General features: G+C 41.7%; 1 protein-coding gene and 1 long non-coding RNA gene across 4 annotated transcripts in view; one reads left to right on the top strand and one right to left on the bottom strand.

Annotated features, from left to right (window-relative positions):
• DAB2 (DAB adaptor protein 2) overlaps window positions 1-17,798 on the top strand; it is a 57,577-nt gene extending 39,779 nt beyond the window's left edge. Inside the window, exons 9-15 of one of the 2 annotated variants that reach the window (XM_069963098.1) lie at window positions 360-422; window positions 2,395-3,093; window positions 5,433-5,601; window positions 6,303-6,938; window positions 8,309-8,421; window positions 10,946-11,036; window positions 15,557-17,798. In XM_069963098.1, coding sequence (XP_069819199.1) covers window positions 360-422; window positions 2,395-3,093; window positions 5,433-5,601; window positions 6,303-6,938; window positions 8,309-8,421; window positions 10,946-11,014 — 1,749 coding nt within the window. In that variant the 3' untranslated portion in view covers window positions 11,015-11,036; window positions 15,557-17,798. The remainder of the gene's footprint in view (window positions 1-359; window positions 423-2,394; window positions 3,094-5,432; window positions 5,602-6,302; window positions 6,939-8,308; window positions 8,422-10,945; window positions 11,037-15,556) is intronic. The other variant, XM_069963099.1, reaches the window with a different exon arrangement.
• The window catches only part of LOC138786251 (uncharacterized), a 34,440-nt gene that overhangs the window by 12,882 nt on the left and 1,862 nt on the right, over window positions 1-19,696 (bottom strand). Inside the window, exon 1 of one of the 2 annotated variants that reach the window (XR_011362203.1) lies at window positions 19,579-19,627. The exons of the other annotated variant lie outside the window; for it this stretch is intronic. This is a non-coding gene — a long non-coding RNA (uncharacterized lncRNA). Of the gene's footprint in view, window positions 1-19,578; window positions 19,628-19,696 lie in introns of those variants that run through there. 2 annotated transcript variants of the gene reach the window in all.

Raw genomic sequence — 19,696 nt, 5'->3', positions numbered from 1 at the left:
CATAGGCTTAAAAGTCCTTTCGACAAGATGTACTGAGGCCCATGAGGTCATTGAGTAGATGACTTTTACGTGATATGATGTCTACAGCTACAGTACCTAATGCCCTGCAGCAGATATCACGCAGTATGTCCATGAATGGCGGCTGTTTTTTTGGTGGAGGGTTAGTGTCCACTGGGCAACCTAACGTACCTCTTTGAGATGCTCAGCCAAAACTTCAGTGATCTTCTATGGGTGGTCTTCTAAAAAAAATGAGGCCGATTTCCATAGGACATACGAAACGTCAAGCCCAGTATAGTCACTTATTATACAATCTGTCTGCTCTATTCTGGTAAACCATTTAATATCTTGATTTTTTTAAGGGTGTTGACCAGATGAATTTATTTGGTGATATGTCCACACCGCCAGATCTCAACAGTCCAACAGTAAGTACCTAACGCCAACAGCTGAACCACAAGATTATGCTTTGAATTATTTTGTGTCCTTTCAGTCTGCCACCTAGTGGTCAAGAAATCTGTGAAAAACCAAATGGCCTAAAATATGTATGGAAGGGATGGGGAACCTTTGGCCCTCCGGCTGTTTCAAAACTACAATTCCCATCAAGCTAAAGCTTTGGCTGTCCAGGCATGATGGGAATTATAGTTTTGAATCAGCTGGAGGGCCAAAGGTTCTCCACCCCTGGTGTAAGGTGGACAGCCAGTGTTTTGGCCCTAAATGTCCAGGTACGATTGGAATTGTAGGCACTTTGGGCTGTATAAAATGGCCCCTACTTTAGTTACCTATTGATCATTCCTATGGAAGTAAGATGGTGATGTAAACTGTGACTATTAGAGATGAGCGCAACTGGAGCATGCTCAAATCTGATGGCCTATGGCCTATGGTTGTATCCATGTTTTCCCAGATTCCCTAGGGCTTCATTCAACTTCTTCAGCCACCAGCATTCAAATGCCAAACTATGGGACTCCCATGCTCTAGTTGTGCTCATCTCTAGTGACTCTATCGTGTAAAACTTCGTCATGTCTGGTTAGAGAACAATGAGGCTTCTTCTTACTCCAAAATGTTGACAGATTATATTTGGACTCATCTCGGCTGGTACATAGTCACTCTGTAACCAGGAGCCGTATTGATTAACCCCCAAGCCCCGGGATTTATGGAAAAGTCAGATGTTTGTTTATGAGCAATAACTAACAAAGTTCACTTATTGCATAAGAGAGTGAGAAGTGTGGTCAGTTTCCTAGGGCTTAAAGTGGTTTTTAGAGTTTTTATATCAATAAAGGTTAATCACCAAGTAAAAGTTTTACTTTGTTATACATTCATTTTCCGATTACTCAACAGATTCGGGGAAAGAGTTGTTTGCTGTTAGTGAATGAGATCACAGAGGCAATAAACCTGTGCTAGTCCTGCTATTGTATACAATTGTATCCAGTCTAGACAATGCTCTGTGAGCTCTACAGCCTGGACTCCAGACTGATACATTGTACATAGCTAGTCCTGCTCTCAGCTGAGAAGTGATACAGTTGTATCTAGTCTAGACAATGCTCTGTGAGCACTACAGCCTGGACCCCAGACTGATACATTGTACATAGCTAGTTCTGCTCTCAGCTGAGCTATAGATACAATTGTATCCAGTCTAGACAATGCTCTGTGAGCTCTACAGCCTGGACTCCAGACTGATACATTGTACATAGCTAGTCCTGCTCTCAGCTGAGCTATAGATACAATTGTATCCAGTCTAGACAATGCTCTGTGAGCTCTACAGCCTGGACCCCAGACTGATACATTGTACATAGCTAGTCCTGCTCTCAGCTGAGAAGTGATACAATTGTATCCAGTCTAGACAATGCTCTGTGAGCTCTACAGCCTGGACTCCAGACTGATACATTGTACATAACTAGTCCTGCCCTCAGCTGAGAAGTGATACAATTGTATCCAGTCTAGACAATGCTCTGTGAGCTCTACAGCCTGGACTCCAGACTGATACATTGTACATAGCTAGTCCTGCTCTTAGCTGAGAAGTGATACAGTTGTATCCAGTCTAGACAATGCTCTGTGAGCTCTACAGCCTGGACTCCAGGCTGATCCATGGGAAAAACAAGGACCTGACTCTTCAGCTTGGATCGAATGTGGTTAAATAAACAGCCAGAAGGAGAGGAACCTCTTTTAGGAAATATTTTGGACCATGGGTGACATGCACAAATGACCCGGTCACAGCTGCGACCCCTGTGACCCCTATAGCTGGGCCACTGCCAGTATATCTATCCCTACAGAATACCTTTTCCCGTATACCTGTGTTTATGAGATGTGGTACTCGCATCCTTTTCGCCTTCATGTTGTGATTTCTATGATTTGCATGGTTGATTTTCTAACGTCTCATTTCATTTCTCTCCACACCGCCAGGAAAGTAATGATATCCTGTTAGTGGATTTACACACTGAAATCGACACCAATCAGAACTGTGTAAAAGGAAATCCTTTCACCTCCAATGGCATCCTCCACACCTCCTCCTCCTCTTCCTCTTCTCTTCCTCATCCCAAAGCGCAATCACCTTTCTCGTCTGAAAACCCATTTACTACCAATCTCAGCTTCTTCCCTGCACCTAATCCAGATCCATTCTGCGACGACCCATTCACCTCTAAAGATCAATCAGTCTCTGTCTCTTCTTCAGTTGATTCTTCCAAATCTATCAATCATAAGGCGGAAAATTTAAAAAGTGTCATGAACGGCCCCGGCAGTAACGGCACCCTCGCTGATGACATTGAGTTTGGACAGCAGTTTGACCAAATTTCGGGCCAATCGGGTAAGCAAGAAACCAAGTCAGACCAGTGGCCCTTTAAAGCTAGCCAGTCAGGGCCCATGACAAGGACTCACAATGGTGTGGTAGGACACAGTCAATGTAGTTCTGTGAGCAGACCGCAGCCTGGTCCGTTCACCGAACCCTCATCCCACGGAGGGGATGTGCAAAATGGATTACGAAGGAACTCGGAGGGAAATTCCAATCACAAGAAGGACAATAGCAGTCCCCATCCTGCGGATCCTATAACTATTAGCCCCCCGCCGCAAAGTGCCAAGCCGGGACGAGGAAGGAGAAGCGTCAAGGTGACTATGGTTTACATTGACTATTTTCAACCAGGAAAATGAGAGCTTACTCAAACATCATAGTATAGAGATAAATGTTGAGTGAGCTCTAAAATGCTCAAGTGCTTGTTACTCGAACTAAGTAAGTGCTTGATTCGAGTAACAAATCCCATTGAAATCAATGGGAGACTCGAGCATTTAACCAGGAGCCTTGTGCTCACCAGAGAGAAGGGTGTCTGGTTCACCTTCAAGGGATGGATGTGTAAACGCAATGTCCAAAAATTAGAATGAAAAAAATGCAGTAGGTTACTGCAAGACACATTAGAACTCCAGAGGTATGTCGTCAATTGGCGGCATACTGTTAAAGTTCCAATGTGTCCACAAGATGCTCGGTTGAGTATAGTGCTCGATTGATCAATAACGCATGCTCGCTTAACACTAATAGAGATGTAAAAGAGCTCTACAAAAAGCTCTACAGTGTTCTAATATATCTTTTGCGTTAAACTTCCACTAATCTCCATCGGTGAATGAGACCAATCCTTTTTTTCAAGAGTAAACAACGGCTGAAATGCCGTTTTTAAGGATAAATTTGTATGCCGACTACCCTGAATAAATTTGCATGTACAAAATGTCTGTGAAGTTCTGAGCTCATATTGGCAGCATCTAAGAAAAGCCAACCATTTGTCCTTGATACCTTGTTGAGAAGGTCATCGATTTAGACTTGATTTTTTGTTACGTATATTTACCTTACATCTCATGCACACTGGTCCTCTACTTTGAGAAGACCAGCCCGCTAGAAGACCCCTGCCGTTTTGGGTGGTCATGGTTGTTCTAAAGAGGCATTCAAAGGCCTATCCAATAAAACAGGTTTCTGAGACTAAACCATTAATAAAGTGAAAGCAAATTGATTAGGAACAAATCAAATTTATCCTGAATCCCACTACCACTAAATGGGGATCACACAATGTATTTGAAGGCAGGAGTACCTGCTTCTGTACACTGACTCAGAGGTAAGCTGTGACACTGTAATCATCACTCTCTGCACTCACCAAATTCACTGAGCTGGTGGCTTTGCACCTTGTCCAGTCAAAGTCACATCTACTTGGTGTGCTTTACAGGAGCAGGGACTCCTGTTTTTGACAGGAGTACCTGCTCCCGTACACCCAGCATCATGGAGATGAGCAGCTCTGCGTGTATCACAGTTTACACTCACCACATTTGCTGGGTTGGTAACTTTGCACCTAGGCCAGTCAATGTGCATAGCCAGTTGGTGTACTGTACAGGAGCAGGGACTCCTGCCTGTGACAGAAGTCCCTGCACCACTGCTAAGCCAATTCGACTGAATCGGACATAAAACAAATTTCAGGGAATTTGCAAGCCATATATGACCATGGTGCTTCAGTCAAAAATAATAGACTCTCTATATTGTAATCACCTTTTGTCCAGGACCCTAATGGTTATTTTTAACATGTCCTCCTCAGGAATCTAGTTCTTCTAACAATATGAGGATAGGCAGGTCCCTAGACCTACGCCTAGACCTCCTATGGGTGTAATGTCTTTTCAGAGACAGTCTGGGGCACTGTTGGGTTGGTGGTCAGAGTCTCCAGACAGTCTAGGGCACTGTTGGGTTGGTGGTCGGAGTCTCCAGACCGTCTGAGGCACTTTTGGGTTGGTGGTCGAAGTCTCCAGATAGTCTGGGGCACTGTTGGTTTGGTGGTCGGAGTCTCCAGACAGTCTGAGGCCCTTTTGTGTTGCTGGTCAGTCTCCAGATTTACAATTTAATGGAATAACTTTTTCCCTACAACATTTATACGTTAGGGGAAATTCTCTTCATCCGATTGATTTCTCAAAAACCTTTGCAACCTGTTTTTTGGACTTTAAATGTAATATTTAGATTCTCCAGTGATAATCTAATACTAATTTATGTTCCATCTGTTGCTTTATGCTGCCGTATCCATGTAGTATGGGTAAGTACAGGATTTCTCTCCTTGTATGACTCGTTACGGCATGTTTTTAAGAGTCATTATGGTTGGCGAATGGTTCCGTACAGCTATGTTAAAATGTCTACTATATTTTTGCAACTGAAACTCTAATGGGGGTCCATGATTGACTTCCTGGACTCCTCTGCTTCAGTTGGGTCATATGATTTCATGATGACCCCCCTGGAAATTACATGTGTTTCTGTGTTCTCAATGGGGTCACCATCTCAGCCAGCAGAACCTCCTGTATGATGAAGCTGCATGGACTGCTCTCACAGGGGGGAGGGAAATCCAGGAGTGCTTCTTTAATTTTTATATTGGCTAAATCACAATATTTCCAGAGATTGTGACTCATCTAATAATATTTTTTTTCTCCTACAGCCTTCTGATGACATATTTGGGTCAGACATTTTTTCTTCAAATTCTGGGACAAATCCTGAGCCAACCTCATCGGTAGCTATTCCATCCCCACCGAGCTCAGTACAACCTAATCCTCTGGATCATTTCAGTAAAACCAGTCTGGCCACTGTCCCAGGCATTGGAGGTCCTGGTAAGTAGGTGATTAGTTATCATCTGTAATGGATCTGGTTATTGTGGCACAACCTGGGCCTCTGTGGGGTCTTCTTGTGGGCCAGGTTGACCCTCATCTCTCTGCAGGGTAGTATTAAGTACTGGAAAACTATTTAGTATAACAATGAAAATCTTAACTCTTTGTGGACTTAGGAGTCCAGTGGGAGATTCTACTAGTGACTGACAGCTAATCTGTGTGCACATTTATACACCGCATAAGGCAGCCCACTGGACTCCTAAACTGGTAATCTCCTTAACTACCATACTGGAATTGCCTACTAAGATCAATGAGTAAAGTAAATGCTTAGAGAGGATGTGCTAATTATAGAAGAAGAGAAGTAAAAAAACTTTCCAGAAGTTTCTGCTTTATTCCAAACAAATTCTTTTAAAGGGGTTGGAAAGTCAATATCAAAGTAAGTGATCGTCTGCAATCTGTGAGCAAATCCAGTAGCAGGAGTCCAGTCTCTCTCTCTACAGCACTCCCAGAGGAGAGATTTAGTATTACATGATTTTCCTTCAGATCAATGTGTTGTTTCAGCAATACATGGACATGCTGGATCCTCCAGAGGAAGAGACTGTCTTCATATGGGATGATCCTGAATGGGGGACTGAGAACAATCACCCAGTAATTAAAAACAAGTTTTATAAACCTGACAATTTATTCTTTTCTTTCTTTGACAGGTTCTTTGGCATTGAATTCACCTCAAACTCAGCAGTGGAATCCACAGCCTTTACTCTACAACCAACCTCCAGCTACAATCCCCAACCCAGCTCTGGCTACCCAAAATAGTTTCCACCAACCAAGTGTTTTTTCGGCTCCACCAGCGTTGGCGTCCTGGAATCAGCCAACACAGTTTGTAGTTTCTCCACCCGTACCAAATCACCAAATGTGGAATCAGCCAGCACCAGCATGGAACCAACAACCAACCAACCCATTCCAAATGAACATGTTTCCAGCTAGGCCACCAGCTTTACTCAACTCGGCCCCAGGATTAATGCAGACAGGTCCCACTTTACCAAGTCCTCCACAGCTACCACCAAGACCGGCACCGCTAAAGGAATCGCCAAAGAAGGAAAGTGATGCCTTTACTGCTCTGGATCCACTGGGAGAGAAGGAAAGGAAGAATGTAAAGGATATGTTTAAAGACTATCAGTTGGCTAAGCCACCTGCCGTGCCAGCAAGGCGTGGGGAGCAGAATAACTCTATAAGCACCTCTGGAGCCTTTTCCAATTATTTTAACAGTAAGGTTGGAATTCCCCAAGAAAGTGCGGACCACGATGATTTTGACATTAGTCAGCTATCTTCAAAGATGAATGGTAATGTGTCATTTTGTTTTTAGTCCCTATAAACCCTAACACTTACCTCTAGCGATCCTCTTTGAGTATGGACTTTAGTTTGCCATTTGCTGTTGTCACTTGATATGCTCTTTGCTACCAAAAAGCTTTTTTTCATTTGCAGGATATTCTTGCCATTAATTTTAATATGGGGCTGAGCAGGAATAGATTTTAATTATTGCAGCCCTTTACTTCCTCCCTGCCCTTTTTGCAAGGTTCGTAAAGATGGCAGCCACACAATCAAATACACGTAGAAAACAAACAAAAAACAAAAAAAAGAGTATGGTCACTTGTCTGTGCTTTCCAGGTGTCCTCCTACTGGTCTACAGTGTCTCCAGCCGCCTCTAGCCAATCAATGGCTGAGACAGGACTCAGGAGTTACAGCCCACTCAGCCAATCACTGGGCACGGTACTGTATTGTCTCAGTCAGCGATTGGCTGCAACCACAGAACATCTCTTTTTCCTTTGTCTGTTTGACGGATGTTTTGGGTTTTTTTGGACGGACATCATTTGGAGCATAAATAACTCCCGTTATTTAAAGAAAACGATATTTTGAAATAATGTATGTTATTTGGGCTCGAAATGCTGGCCGTCCAAAAACATCAGCCATCAAAAAGCCAAGAAGAACGTTCTGTGGTCGTGGCCATTGGCTGAGCAGGTTGGAGGCAGCTGCAGAGGACACCGGGGGAGCGCAGACAGGTAAGTATTGAAAAGCAAATTTGCTGAACTGCACTACAACATCGTCTGCAATCATTTAGCTGGTTCAGTGCAGTTCATTTAAGACAAACCCAAACTTTACATCAAATTTTGGCGAACCTGCTAAACCAAACTTTTGAAAAGTTTGCTCATCTCTAGGCGCAACAGGTGTTCCACCGGTTTTGGAAAAAAAAAGCATTTAAACATTTAAAGGGGATATTGCTCTCACAAAAAAAAAAAATAGAAATATACCATTATCTGTATAAATGCTCACTAGATGATGATACTACAGCTCAGAATTAATTTTATTTATTTTTTTAGAATTTTGTACAGCTCCATATAGTAACTTTATTTTTATGCCACCAGAATTGTTGGTGGTATTACTGATGTAAAGTACTGCTATAGTTCCTCTGCATGATTAGCTATTAACACATTACTATGCTGTATACAAGTATACAACTATACAAGTAGGAGACAAACTCCAGCAGCCCGGTCACTGTAAACACTGCAGCTGATCGTGTCATTGTCAAAGTCAAAAAATGATCAGCCATCAGTCACACATCTCTCCATGTAATAGGGCATGTCCAGCTAATGGAAAATAATATTAATAACATTTTTCTATTGTGATTTTACTGATTAATCTTCTTGCTTCTTAGAGCCACCAATTCCAGCACCGCGAGCGAACGCACCGCCAGTATCCCAAACTACAGAAAGGCTGTTTGAAACCCCATTTGGGTCGGGGTTATTTGGAGCTTCACTGCAAAACTCAGTAAGTAACACTCTTCCTGTATGCTACAGACAGTGTCTATTCTGTGTGAATACACCTCTATCCCCCTTCACTAGCCTTTTTCACTACCCTAGACCTGCAGGCATATCACCATTTCCTTCACTCTCCTAGACAACCAGGTGTGTCACCATTCAAGAGGTAGGAACTCTGCAGTAGTTTTCAAAACAGAAAGATATCCCATTCACAGAGAATTACATGTGAACTGCCCTAGACCACCATGGATAATATTAACACCATCACCATTTTAGACCATCTGGGATGTTACCATTAACCCTATTCAATACCCTAGGAATGTTACAATTAATACTCTAGACCGCCTGGGATGTAATCCTTGCACCACCTTAGACCTCAGGGATCTCTTTACTCTCCTTAACTATAAATAATCAACCTCTTCACTGCTGTAGGCCACCCCAGATGTTACCATCAACCCATTCACTACCCTAGATTACCTGGGGTGTTAGCATTAACCTTGTTCAGGACCCTAGATCATGACAATTGTTACTATTAACCTGCTTCACTCCCTTAGACCACCACAAATATTACCATTAACCCATTTCACTACCCTAGACCACCAGGGATGTTACCATTTACCCCTTCACTACTATAGACCACTAGGGATGTTACCATTAACCCTCTTTACTACCCTAGACCACAAGGGATGTTACCATTAACCTTCTTTACTACCCTAGGCCATCAATAACCTTATTTACTACCCTAGACCATCAGGGATGTTACCATTTACTACCCTAGACCACCATTAAAGGGGTACTCCAGCATGAGCCTGAATAATACCCCTTCCCTTCATCGTCTACATGGATACCCTGTTTTCCCAAAAATAAGACATCCCCTGAAAATAAAAGCTAGTAAAGGTTTCGCTGAATTGCTAAATATAAGGCCTCCCTCGAAAGTAAGAGATACAGCTGTGATTCTTTTTAGCCCATTGTTGTCCCCCACCTTCAGCTGCATGCAGGACATGAAGACCGTCACCTGCCGCCATACCATATGCTGTCCCTGCTGTGCTTACAAGTGTGCTGTGGTGAGCTCCACCTGGTGGCCGGAAGCTGCCATACTGTACACTCTGTCCCTGCTGTACATGTGACATGTGAATTCTTCTTAATAGAAAAAGAAGACATCCCCTAAAAATAAGACCAAGCGCATCTTTTGGAGCAAAAATTAGTATAAGACACTGTCTTATTTTCGAGAAACACAGGGGGAGATTTATCAAATATGGTGTAAAGTGAAACTGGCTCAGTTGCCCCTAGCAACCAATCAGATCCCACTTTTCATTCCTCACAGACTCTTTGGAAAATGTAAGGTGGAATCTGATTGGTTGCTAGGAGCAACTGAGCCAGTTTCACTTTACACCATGTTTTCACTTTACACCATGATTTGTTTTATCTAGATAACGCTTGTTTGTAGCCTGCCAAAGGTTAAAGTTCATATTCTGTAGACACAGAGTGTAATAGTATCACGGTGTACTGTATGTGCCCTGTCCTGTCTCCGCCTGTGCTTGCCTCTCTGACATTCATTTTAAGCTTTCCTGGTAATACACTTTCAAAACTTAAAAACAATAACTATTGACAGATGTAGCAGAGCCAAATTTGTCACCTGTTTTACCGGATTGGTTGCATGATTGGTCTTTTTGTATATATGTAGCTCTGTAGAAGAGAATAAATATCTTTTCTTCAGGGTTTTTTTAAGCTACTTTTTTTTTTTTTTTAAAGTTCCCTTAAAGCGGCCATGGTATACACACTTCCTCCCTGTATTCTTGGTGTAGGGGCGGCCATATTGTAAACACACTTCCTCCCTGTATTGTTTGTATAAGGGTAGGCATATTGGAGACACACATTTCCCTCCTGTATTGTCTATATAGCGGCGGCCATATTAGAGACACACCTTTCTTCCTGTATTGTCTGTATAGGGACGGCCATATTGTACGCACACTTCCCTCCTGTATTCTTTGTATAGAGGCGGCCATATTGGAGAAACACACTTCCCTCCTGTATTGTCTGTATAGTGGTGGCCATATTGTATACACACTCCCTTCCTGTATTATCTTTATAGGAGCAGCCATATTGGAGATACACACTTCCTTCCTGTATTCTCTGTATAAGGGCAGCCATATTGAGGACACACACTTCCTGTATTGTCTGTTCGGGGCAGCCATATTGAGGACACACACTTCCTTCCTGTATTATCTGTATAGCAGCAGCCATATTGAGGACATGCACTTCCTTCCTGTATTGTCTGTATAAGGGCAGCCATACTGAGAACACACACTTGTCTCCTGTATTGTCTGTATAGACAGTGCAGCAGAATGTGTGCCTTTTATTGCAGCTGCATTGAATGTCAGTCAATCAGCAGGAATAAGGCTTTCCTTCCTATTTAGAGCCAGATCATAGTCCTCACCAGTGTGAACCTCTCACATGTATGTATAACATTAGAGGACACCATTCTAAATGTGAATCTGGTATACATCTCTCATGGTATTTTTTTCCCCCCACAGAACTCTACAGCGCATGCAATAAAAGCTTCCGATCCATTTGGGGACCCATTTGGTAATCCATTTGCTTAGGAAGACATCTTTTATGTTTGTTGTAAGTCATTTTTCATTTTATATTAATAAGAATATATATATAAGGTAGCTAAATCATTCTGTTCTCCTGTTTAATAGAGAGGTCACAGCACTTTGCAGAGCACTGGAGCCCTAGGGTACTGCACAGAGATTACTGCCATACAGTACAAATAAATAACACTGCCAAACAGTACAGATAAATAACACAGCCATACAGTACAAATAAATAACAGTGCCAAACAGTACAAATAAATAACACCGCCATATAGTACAAATAAATAACACCACCATATAGTACATATAAATAACACTGCCAAACAGTACAAATAAATAACATTGCCAAACAGTACAAATAAATAACACCGCCATATAGTACATATAAATAACACTGCCAAACAGTACAAATAAATAACATTGCCATACAGTACAAAAAAATAACATTGCCATACAGTACAAATAAATGACACCACCATATAGTACAAATAAATGACACTGCCATAGGTTGAAAGCTATCAGCTGAATGGGCTAATCATTGCCCAATGTAAAAGATCCTGCATGTATTCAGTGCAGTTCATTGTCTGGCGGCAGCACATTTTTCTGTGTAAATGGCAAAAGTGCTGTTAACTAAGTATGTATCCAGTGAATATCCCTGCAGTTCTTCTCTCACCATAATTGAGCTGTGTAAAGGTTCCTTACATTAAACAGCAATCTCCCCATAAAACGAGCCAAACACTGTTTTATAGTATTAATAAATAACAGTGTCATACAGTACAAGGCTGTGTTCACAGAACGTAAAACTAAGGGCTCGTTCACACAGAGCAAAAGCAGCTGAATTTCTGTGCTGAATCAGCGCTGAAATTTCAGCCGTTAAAATAGGTGCAGAGCTAATTTCCATTGTGTTGAATGGAAATTCTGCTCTGCAGTTCACACGGTGGAATTTCCGCACTGAACTAATCCGCTTTCTGCCAGAAGAATGAACGAGTATGTGCACACTGAGGAAAAGGCGAGGAATTCAGCTTGAAATTAAGCTCCAAATTCAGCTTGAAATTCCTCCCGTAAAATATGTACAGAGCAAAGTCCCATTGTGTTCAATGGGTTTTCTGCTCTGTTGTTCACACTGCAGAATTTCCGAGCAGAATTTTCTGCTGTAGATCTGCTAGAGGAATCCTATAGAAGTCAATGGGGCGCTTAAATTCTGCTTGAATTCTGCCTGAAAACTTTCAGCTACAATTCCTCGAGAATTCCTCAGTGTGCACATAGCCAACAACATGTTCATTCTTCCGCTAGCGGAAGCCTATACAAATCAATGGGGCTCTGATTTTCTGTTTCAGCGCGGAATACGCGTGTATTCAGCGCGGAATACAAGTGGAAATTACGCGCTGAATCAGCGCGGAAATGGGGAAAAAAAGGGGGGAGGAGGATTCTAGTATATATTCTGGTATAGTCTAGTTTACTCGCCAAATACTCGCTGAATTTCAGCGTTGAATGCATGCGGATTCAGCGCGGATTCCTCGAGTATTCCGCGCTGAATTTGTCAAGAGCTGATTACGAGCTGAACACTTTCCTAGCGGAATATGCAGGGATTCTGCTTACATTCTGCTTATATTCTGCTCGGAATTCAGAGTCAGTTGATTTCAGGCGGAAATATTTCCTCGCGTAATCCCGTAATCCGCCCCTTTTGCTCTGTGTGAACGTAGCCCAAGGGCCCTTGCACACTGAGCAATTCTCGAGGAATTGTAGCTGAAAGTTTTCAGGCAGAATTCAAGCAGAATTTAAGCCCCCCATTGACTTCTATAGGATTCCTCTAGCAGATCTACAGCAGAAAATTCTGCTCGGAAATTCTGCAGTGTGAACAACAGAGCAGAAAACCCATTGAACACAATGGGACTTTGCTCTGCACATTTTTTACGGGAGGAATTTGAAGCTGAATTTCGAGCTGAATTTCAAGCTGAATTCCTCGCCTTTTCCTCAGTGTGCACATAGCCTAAGGGTATGTGCACACTGAGGAAAAGGCGAGCAATTCAGCTTGAAATTCAGCTCGAAATTCAGCTTGAAATTCCTCCCGTAAAATATGTACAGAGCAAAGTCCCATTGTGTTCAATGGGTTTTCTGCTCTGTTGTTCACACTGTAGAATTTCCGAGCAGAATTTTCTGCTGTAGATCTGCTAGAGGAATCCTATAGAAGTCAATGGGGGGCTTAAATTCTGCTTGAATTCTGCCTGAAAACTTTCAGCTACAATTCCTCGAGAATTGCTCAGTGTGCACATACCCTAAGGCTATGTGCACACTGAGGAATTCTCGAGGAATTGAAGCAGAAAGTTTTCAGGCAGAATTCAAGCAGAATTTAAGCCCCCCATTGACTTCTATAGGATTCCTCTAGCAGATCTACAGCAGAAAATTCTGCTCGGAAATTCTGCAGTGTGAACAACAGAGCAGAAAACCCATTGAACACAATGGGACTTTGCTCTGTACATTTTTTACGAGAGGAATTTCAAGCTGAATTTCAAGCTGAATTCCTCGTCTTTTCCTCAGTGTGCACATAGTCTAAGGGTATGTGCACACTGAGGAAAAGGCGAGGAATTCAGCTTGAAATTCAGCTCAAAATTCAGCTTGAAATTCCTCCCGTAAAAAATGTACAGAGCAAAGTCCCATTGTGTTCAATGGGTTTTCTGCTCTGTTGTTCACACTGCAGAATTTCCGAGCAGAAATTTCTGCTGTAGATCTGCTAGAGGAATCCTATAGAAGTCAATGGGGGGCTTTAATTCTGCTTGAATTCTGCCTGAAAACTTTCAGCTACAATTCCTCGAGAATTGCTCAGTGTGCACATACCCTAAGGCTGTAGTTCTCGCCGCAGAACTACGGCTGTAGTTTTGCGGTGCGTAAGGGCCCTTGCACACTGAGCAATTCTCGAGGAATTGTAGCTGAAAGACTTCTGCTTGAAATTCCTCGTCTATTCTGCTCTGGCAGAATTTGAGCGGAATTCGGGTGGAAATCAAGCGGAATGCAAGCGGAATTACCAGCAGAATTCAAACCCCATTGACTTCTATAGGATTCCTCTAGCGGAATCAGCCCAAAGAATTGACATGTACATTCTTTGGGCGGAATGCGGATTCTGCGCGGAATCCGCGCGGAATTCCGGACGGAAATTTACTCTGTGTGCACGGGCAGTCGGAAATCCCATTGTTCTCTATGGAAGGAGCAATGTTGCATTTACACGGGCGGAATTCCACGCGGATTCCGCCCGCTTTTTATGGCGGAATTCGGGCGGAATTCCGCGAGAATTGCTCAGTGTGCACGCACCCTAACAAAGCCTTATGTGCAATGGCATCCCGGCCGGAGCGTACACACATCGTATACGCTCTGGCCGGGATCCCGCACGGCGCCGGAAAAAACTGACAGGTCAGTTCACACTGTGGGCTATGGTAACCTCTGATGCGGGCACGCGCTGATGCACCCGCATCAGAGCTCTGCGGCCGGAAAGATCAACCGGCCCACTCACCCCGAGATGATCCGGCCAGAGACCGGCCGTTCCGTGACCCCGGCCGGGTCACGGAACGGCCGGTCTCATACGTTGTGTGAACATAGCCCAAATAGATAACACTGCTATATAGTAAAATCAAATAAATAAAACTGTCATACAGTACAAATAGATAACACTGATATATAGTATGAATAAATAACACTGCCATACAGTACAAATAGATAACACGGCTATATAGTATAAATAAATAACACTGACATACAGTACAAATAGATAACACTGCTATATCGTATAAATAAATAAATAACACTGTGATGTAGTACAAATAGATAATATTGCTATATAGGATAAATAAATAACACTGCCATACAGTACAAATAGATAACACGGCTATATCGTATAAATAAATAACACTGACATACAGTACAAATAGATAACACTGCTATATCGTATAAATAAATAAATAAATAAATAACACTGTGATGTAGTACAAATAGATAATACTGCTATATAGGATAAATAAATAACACTGTCATACAGTACAAATAGATAACACTGCTATATCATATAAATTAATAACACTGTCATACAGTACAAATAGATAACACTTCTATATCGTATAAATTAATAACACTGTCATACAGTACAAATAGATAACACTGCTATATCGTATAAATTAATAACACTGTCATACAGTACAAATAGATAAAACTGCTATATAGGATAAATAAATAACACTGTCATATAGTAAAAATAGATAACAATGCAATATAGTATGAATAAATAACACTGTCATACATGGCGGTATACTTAACAGCGGACAGTAAAGTTGTTACTGGATGCCAATAATGGATTTGATGGTGGCAAAGTGCTTTGTGGTTTGATTTTGATTTTTGCTCCATTGAGGACATTCTACTTTTTGCTTCACATGGAATAAAATGATATCTGCAGACACCACTAGAGGGAGCTGTGTAATGACATGAGAGTTCAGCTACCATGGGGGCTGCTGTCAGATAATGTTGATGATATGATAACCTGTTATCTCTCTCTTCATATTGCAGCCATGGAAGGAGCAGGGGATCATCTCATCATCTACGTCTATGGCACTAGCTATCTTTTTTTTTTTTTTTGCTATCATTTTGTTTTTATGCATCATTTTTTGGGGGGGTCAAAATGAATCAGGAAAACTGGAAACCAAAATGATATCTGCGGTGCTACCGACTTGAATCTTCTGCCTCAATACAAGCAGCAATCTGATTGGCCTCTATGGGCGTCACCCCCAGTTCTGCACTGGCGTCCATTGTAGATCAGTATCAACTTCTTCAGAATCCATCTTTGTTTCTCTACAGCCGCCTCCTTCCTTCGTGTAACATTGTGAACCATTTTCATAGAGATGGGCTTTGGTTTGGCTTCTGTTCTTTGACGTTGTGACGATACCAGAGATGCCCATGGACCCCCTGACCAATGACGTCCATTATTTTGTAGGCAAGAATACTGCGGGCAAAGAACTGCCAACAGTCATCAGAAATGGGATCCATTGGGCATCACTGGGATCCAGCTGCATAACTACAATTCAAAGGGCTCTATAGCAAAATTAAACAGCAGCATAAATAGCAATTATTATAGCTTTGGAGTAGGTGTGGGTATGGTGTGGGTATGGATAATACCGCCATACCCACATAGATGGCCAAAAAAACACTTACAAAAAAAGTACAAAACCCTGCCCCCCCATAGCTATTGTTACAGCTATGCTGGGATTTATTGTTAATACCACACATACATGCTATACTGGTGTAATGCACCATGTTACAAACTCAGCTCTGCTATATCTGTCTCAACATGTACTGAAAAGGACACAAAAAATTCTATATGCTGCATAAGGGACAAAAAGAACATGTAACCACAGGGCACAAGGGGAAAAGGTGAAAGAGCAAATAAGGTTATGTGTAATGTAGAGATTGAGCGATTGCACCAGCACATATTGTACTGTGACGATATCGGGAGGCTGTTGCAGGGAATAAACACTCCCCACAGCTTAACTACTCAATTAGGCCTCATGCATATGGTCTGTATGTGCGCAAAGCCATGTGTATAAGACCTTAGTAATTTTAGTATTAAAATCCTATTATATATGGGTTAAAGTTCCTCTAGGGCGGGGCTTCTCTCTAGCATCCGCCCCCTAGTATCAGCAGCCAGTGTTATGTACACAAACTCAATAAAGCAAGCTAGAATCTGATTGGTTATGATTCAGTATATTACTTGCAGTTATATTCTCATCATTGGTCTCAATGCAAATGTTTCTTTCCTCGCTATGAGCAAGTAAAAAGAAAAAAAAATATATATATATATATTGTTGGTTTAGACACCCTGATTACCCTATTACAGGCAGGGTCCCTTGTTTAGAACCCTCCAGAGTTAAGGGAGACTACAAAGGGTGTCACTCCATATGGAGGACCCCCATCCAAACACTACACAGACAGCTTGTTGATTTTTAAAGGAACGGTGTAATACTTTATTTCTCCTGTGGTGGCGCTGCAGGGAAACTGAACACAGCCGATCGCTGGAGGTTCATCTTCTTTTTAAAAGAATAATTTAAGGTGGACTTTGCGATCTCATAGCAATTTTCTTTTTTACTTGTTTATCCAACACCATCACCAATAAGTCATTGGTTCACCACCCGACAACAAGTCTGGATTTTTGGACTCTTCTGAAATACCTCTAGAACTGTGGCAGCCATTTTGAAACGCGGAAAAATAAAAATAAAAAAAGAATGAAACAGACCTTATAAGCTGGATCCTCGGTTTAGCTGTAAGGGCATCCGTGGGCACGGAACATTCCGGATTTCCTCCATATTGACTTCTATTTCTACCGCAACAAAACTTCACACAGGGAATATTTTTGGAATATTCTGTTCTTTTTTCTTTTTTTTTTGTTCTTTGTCTTGTAGTTGATCTGGTATCAGCTCGCAGATACGGCTGAGGACGTCTTTCGATAAACTGCAAAACTGAACTCTTCCCGATGAACTGGAAATAGTAAATCACCAATAAATCATATATATATATATGTATCAATGGTAAACTGGAATCGTCCGAGTTGATTTGTCGAGTGGGGTCATGTGACCCGCCGCGTATACTCCTCCTATCGATGCACTTTTTCTTTTTTCTTTTTTTTGTAAAAGAAGCCAATGATTTCTGGATATGTAATAGACTCTACAGAACCTTTCATAATTCTTTGAATTCTTCTGTCTGTATAAACTCAAATTGTGCGCATTATATAATGTATTAAAAGAGAGATATATATTTATTGGTTTGTGCATCGTGATCGTTGTGAAAAATATGCAGTCCTATGTAAAATGGTCATTGATAGGTCATGTAATGCTCTATTGGGAAAAAATATCAAAAGCAGCTCTTCTCCAGAAGGAACAGCCCTTGTTCTATGTTGTCACCTTTTGGTGGTAGCATCCTTGTAAACAAAAGCTTGGCCCCTTTAATTTATTTCTATTAAAAAATGTCACATTTTCCAGTACTTATCAGCTGCTGTATGTCCTACAGGAAGGGGTGTATTCTTTTCAGTCTGACACAGTGCTCTCTGCTGCCACTTCTGTCCATGTCAGGCACTGTCCAGAGCAGTAGCAAATCTCCATAGAAAAACTCTCCTGTTCTAAACAGGATGTTTTTATGTAATTTTTTTTCTCTAATTCTTCAGACTATATTATAATATAATCCTGAGATCTTGTAGTTTCCATTCTCACTACTAGGGCTAAGATTAAGCATAGACTTCCTGTTCTGTTTGTGATGATAAGGAGGAGATTGCAGTAAAATGATCTGTACAACATTAGAACGGATAGAGAAGACAATTGAAGCTCACAGCTCAGCCCCCCCTTCCTGTCAAATGACCTCACAGTATGTAAAGGTCACAAAGCATTCTCACATACCTTTCCCAGTCATGTCAAAAGCTCCTATTCGTCGTTGCCTATGCCCATATGTTTAAAGTATATCTCTAAATGTTGTTAAAAACAGTTGAGACAAGATGGTTGACCTACCCCACTCTATACCAGCAACAATGCCCTCTATGCAAGCCTTAAAGGGGTACACCGAAAAAAAAAATAGTTTTCAAATCAACTGGTGTCATAAAGTTATACAGATTTGTAAATTACTTCTATTTAAATATCTCCAGTCTTCCTGTACTTGTTAACTGCTGTATGTCCTGTAGGAAGTGGTTTATTCTTTCCAGTCTTACACAGTGCTCTCTGCTGCCACCTCTGTCCATGTCAGGAACTGTCCAGAGCAGTAGCAAATCCCCATAGAAAACCTCTCCTGCTCTGGACAGTTCCTGACATCGACAGAGGTGGCAGCAGAGAGCACTGTGTCAGACTGGAAAGAATACACCACTTCCTGCAGGACATACAGCAGCTGCTAAGTACTGTAAGACTGGAGATTTTTAAATACGAAAATCTTTCATAAAAGTATAATACCAATTTAATTATACAGCTCCCCCTCTGTTCTATGTGTCTCCATGGTAACAGACAACAAACCAATCTTGTGCAGTTTGATCCTTCAGACTACAATAGAAATGTCTATATAAAATTTTGTATATACGCCATCTTACTCAACCCTGTACAGCACTCATGTTAGTCCATATCCTCATTGAGGCTCACAATCTAAATTCAATCTAACTTCATATATCTGTCAGTTTTTGAAGTGAAACTGAAGTACCTGGGAAACCCACACAAACATGGGAAGAACAAACTCCTTGCAGATGATGTATTAGCTCTTGAAGGCAACAGTGTTAACCACTGAGCCACTATGCTGCCTCCAATGTCATAAAATTATAGGTGCCTGCTGCCACAACTAGGGGGAGCTCTAGAGTTTACTGCATACAGAATTATTATAGAGTTCAATGACGGATCAGTATGCAGTAAGCTCCTGCCCTCCCCCTAGTGGTGACAGTAGGCAGCTAGCATGAGATTGTGTAACTTTATCTGACTATGCAGAGGATTTAGGACTTTATATGAAAAACTGAGGACTGATAGTACATGTTGTATACAAAAGCAACATGATGACACACGGCAGAGTTTACTTACGTCTTAACGGTGCGGGAAGTGATCCACAACGATTGTCAGTGTAGAAACATCTGGCAATGATTGAGAATTGGAGCAGAATCAGAAAGTTCTGTATCGGACCTTCTGTTTATACTGCGGT

The sequence above is a fragment of the Dendropsophus ebraccatus genome, chromosome 3, assembly GCF_027789765.1.
Source record: "Dendropsophus ebraccatus isolate aDenEbr1 chromosome 3, aDenEbr1.pat, whole genome shotgun sequence".
Classification (NCBI taxonomy): domain Eukaryota; kingdom Metazoa; phylum Chordata; class Amphibia; order Anura; family Hylidae; genus Dendropsophus; species Dendropsophus ebraccatus.
This window is presented reverse-complemented; position numbering and strand designations above follow the sequence as displayed.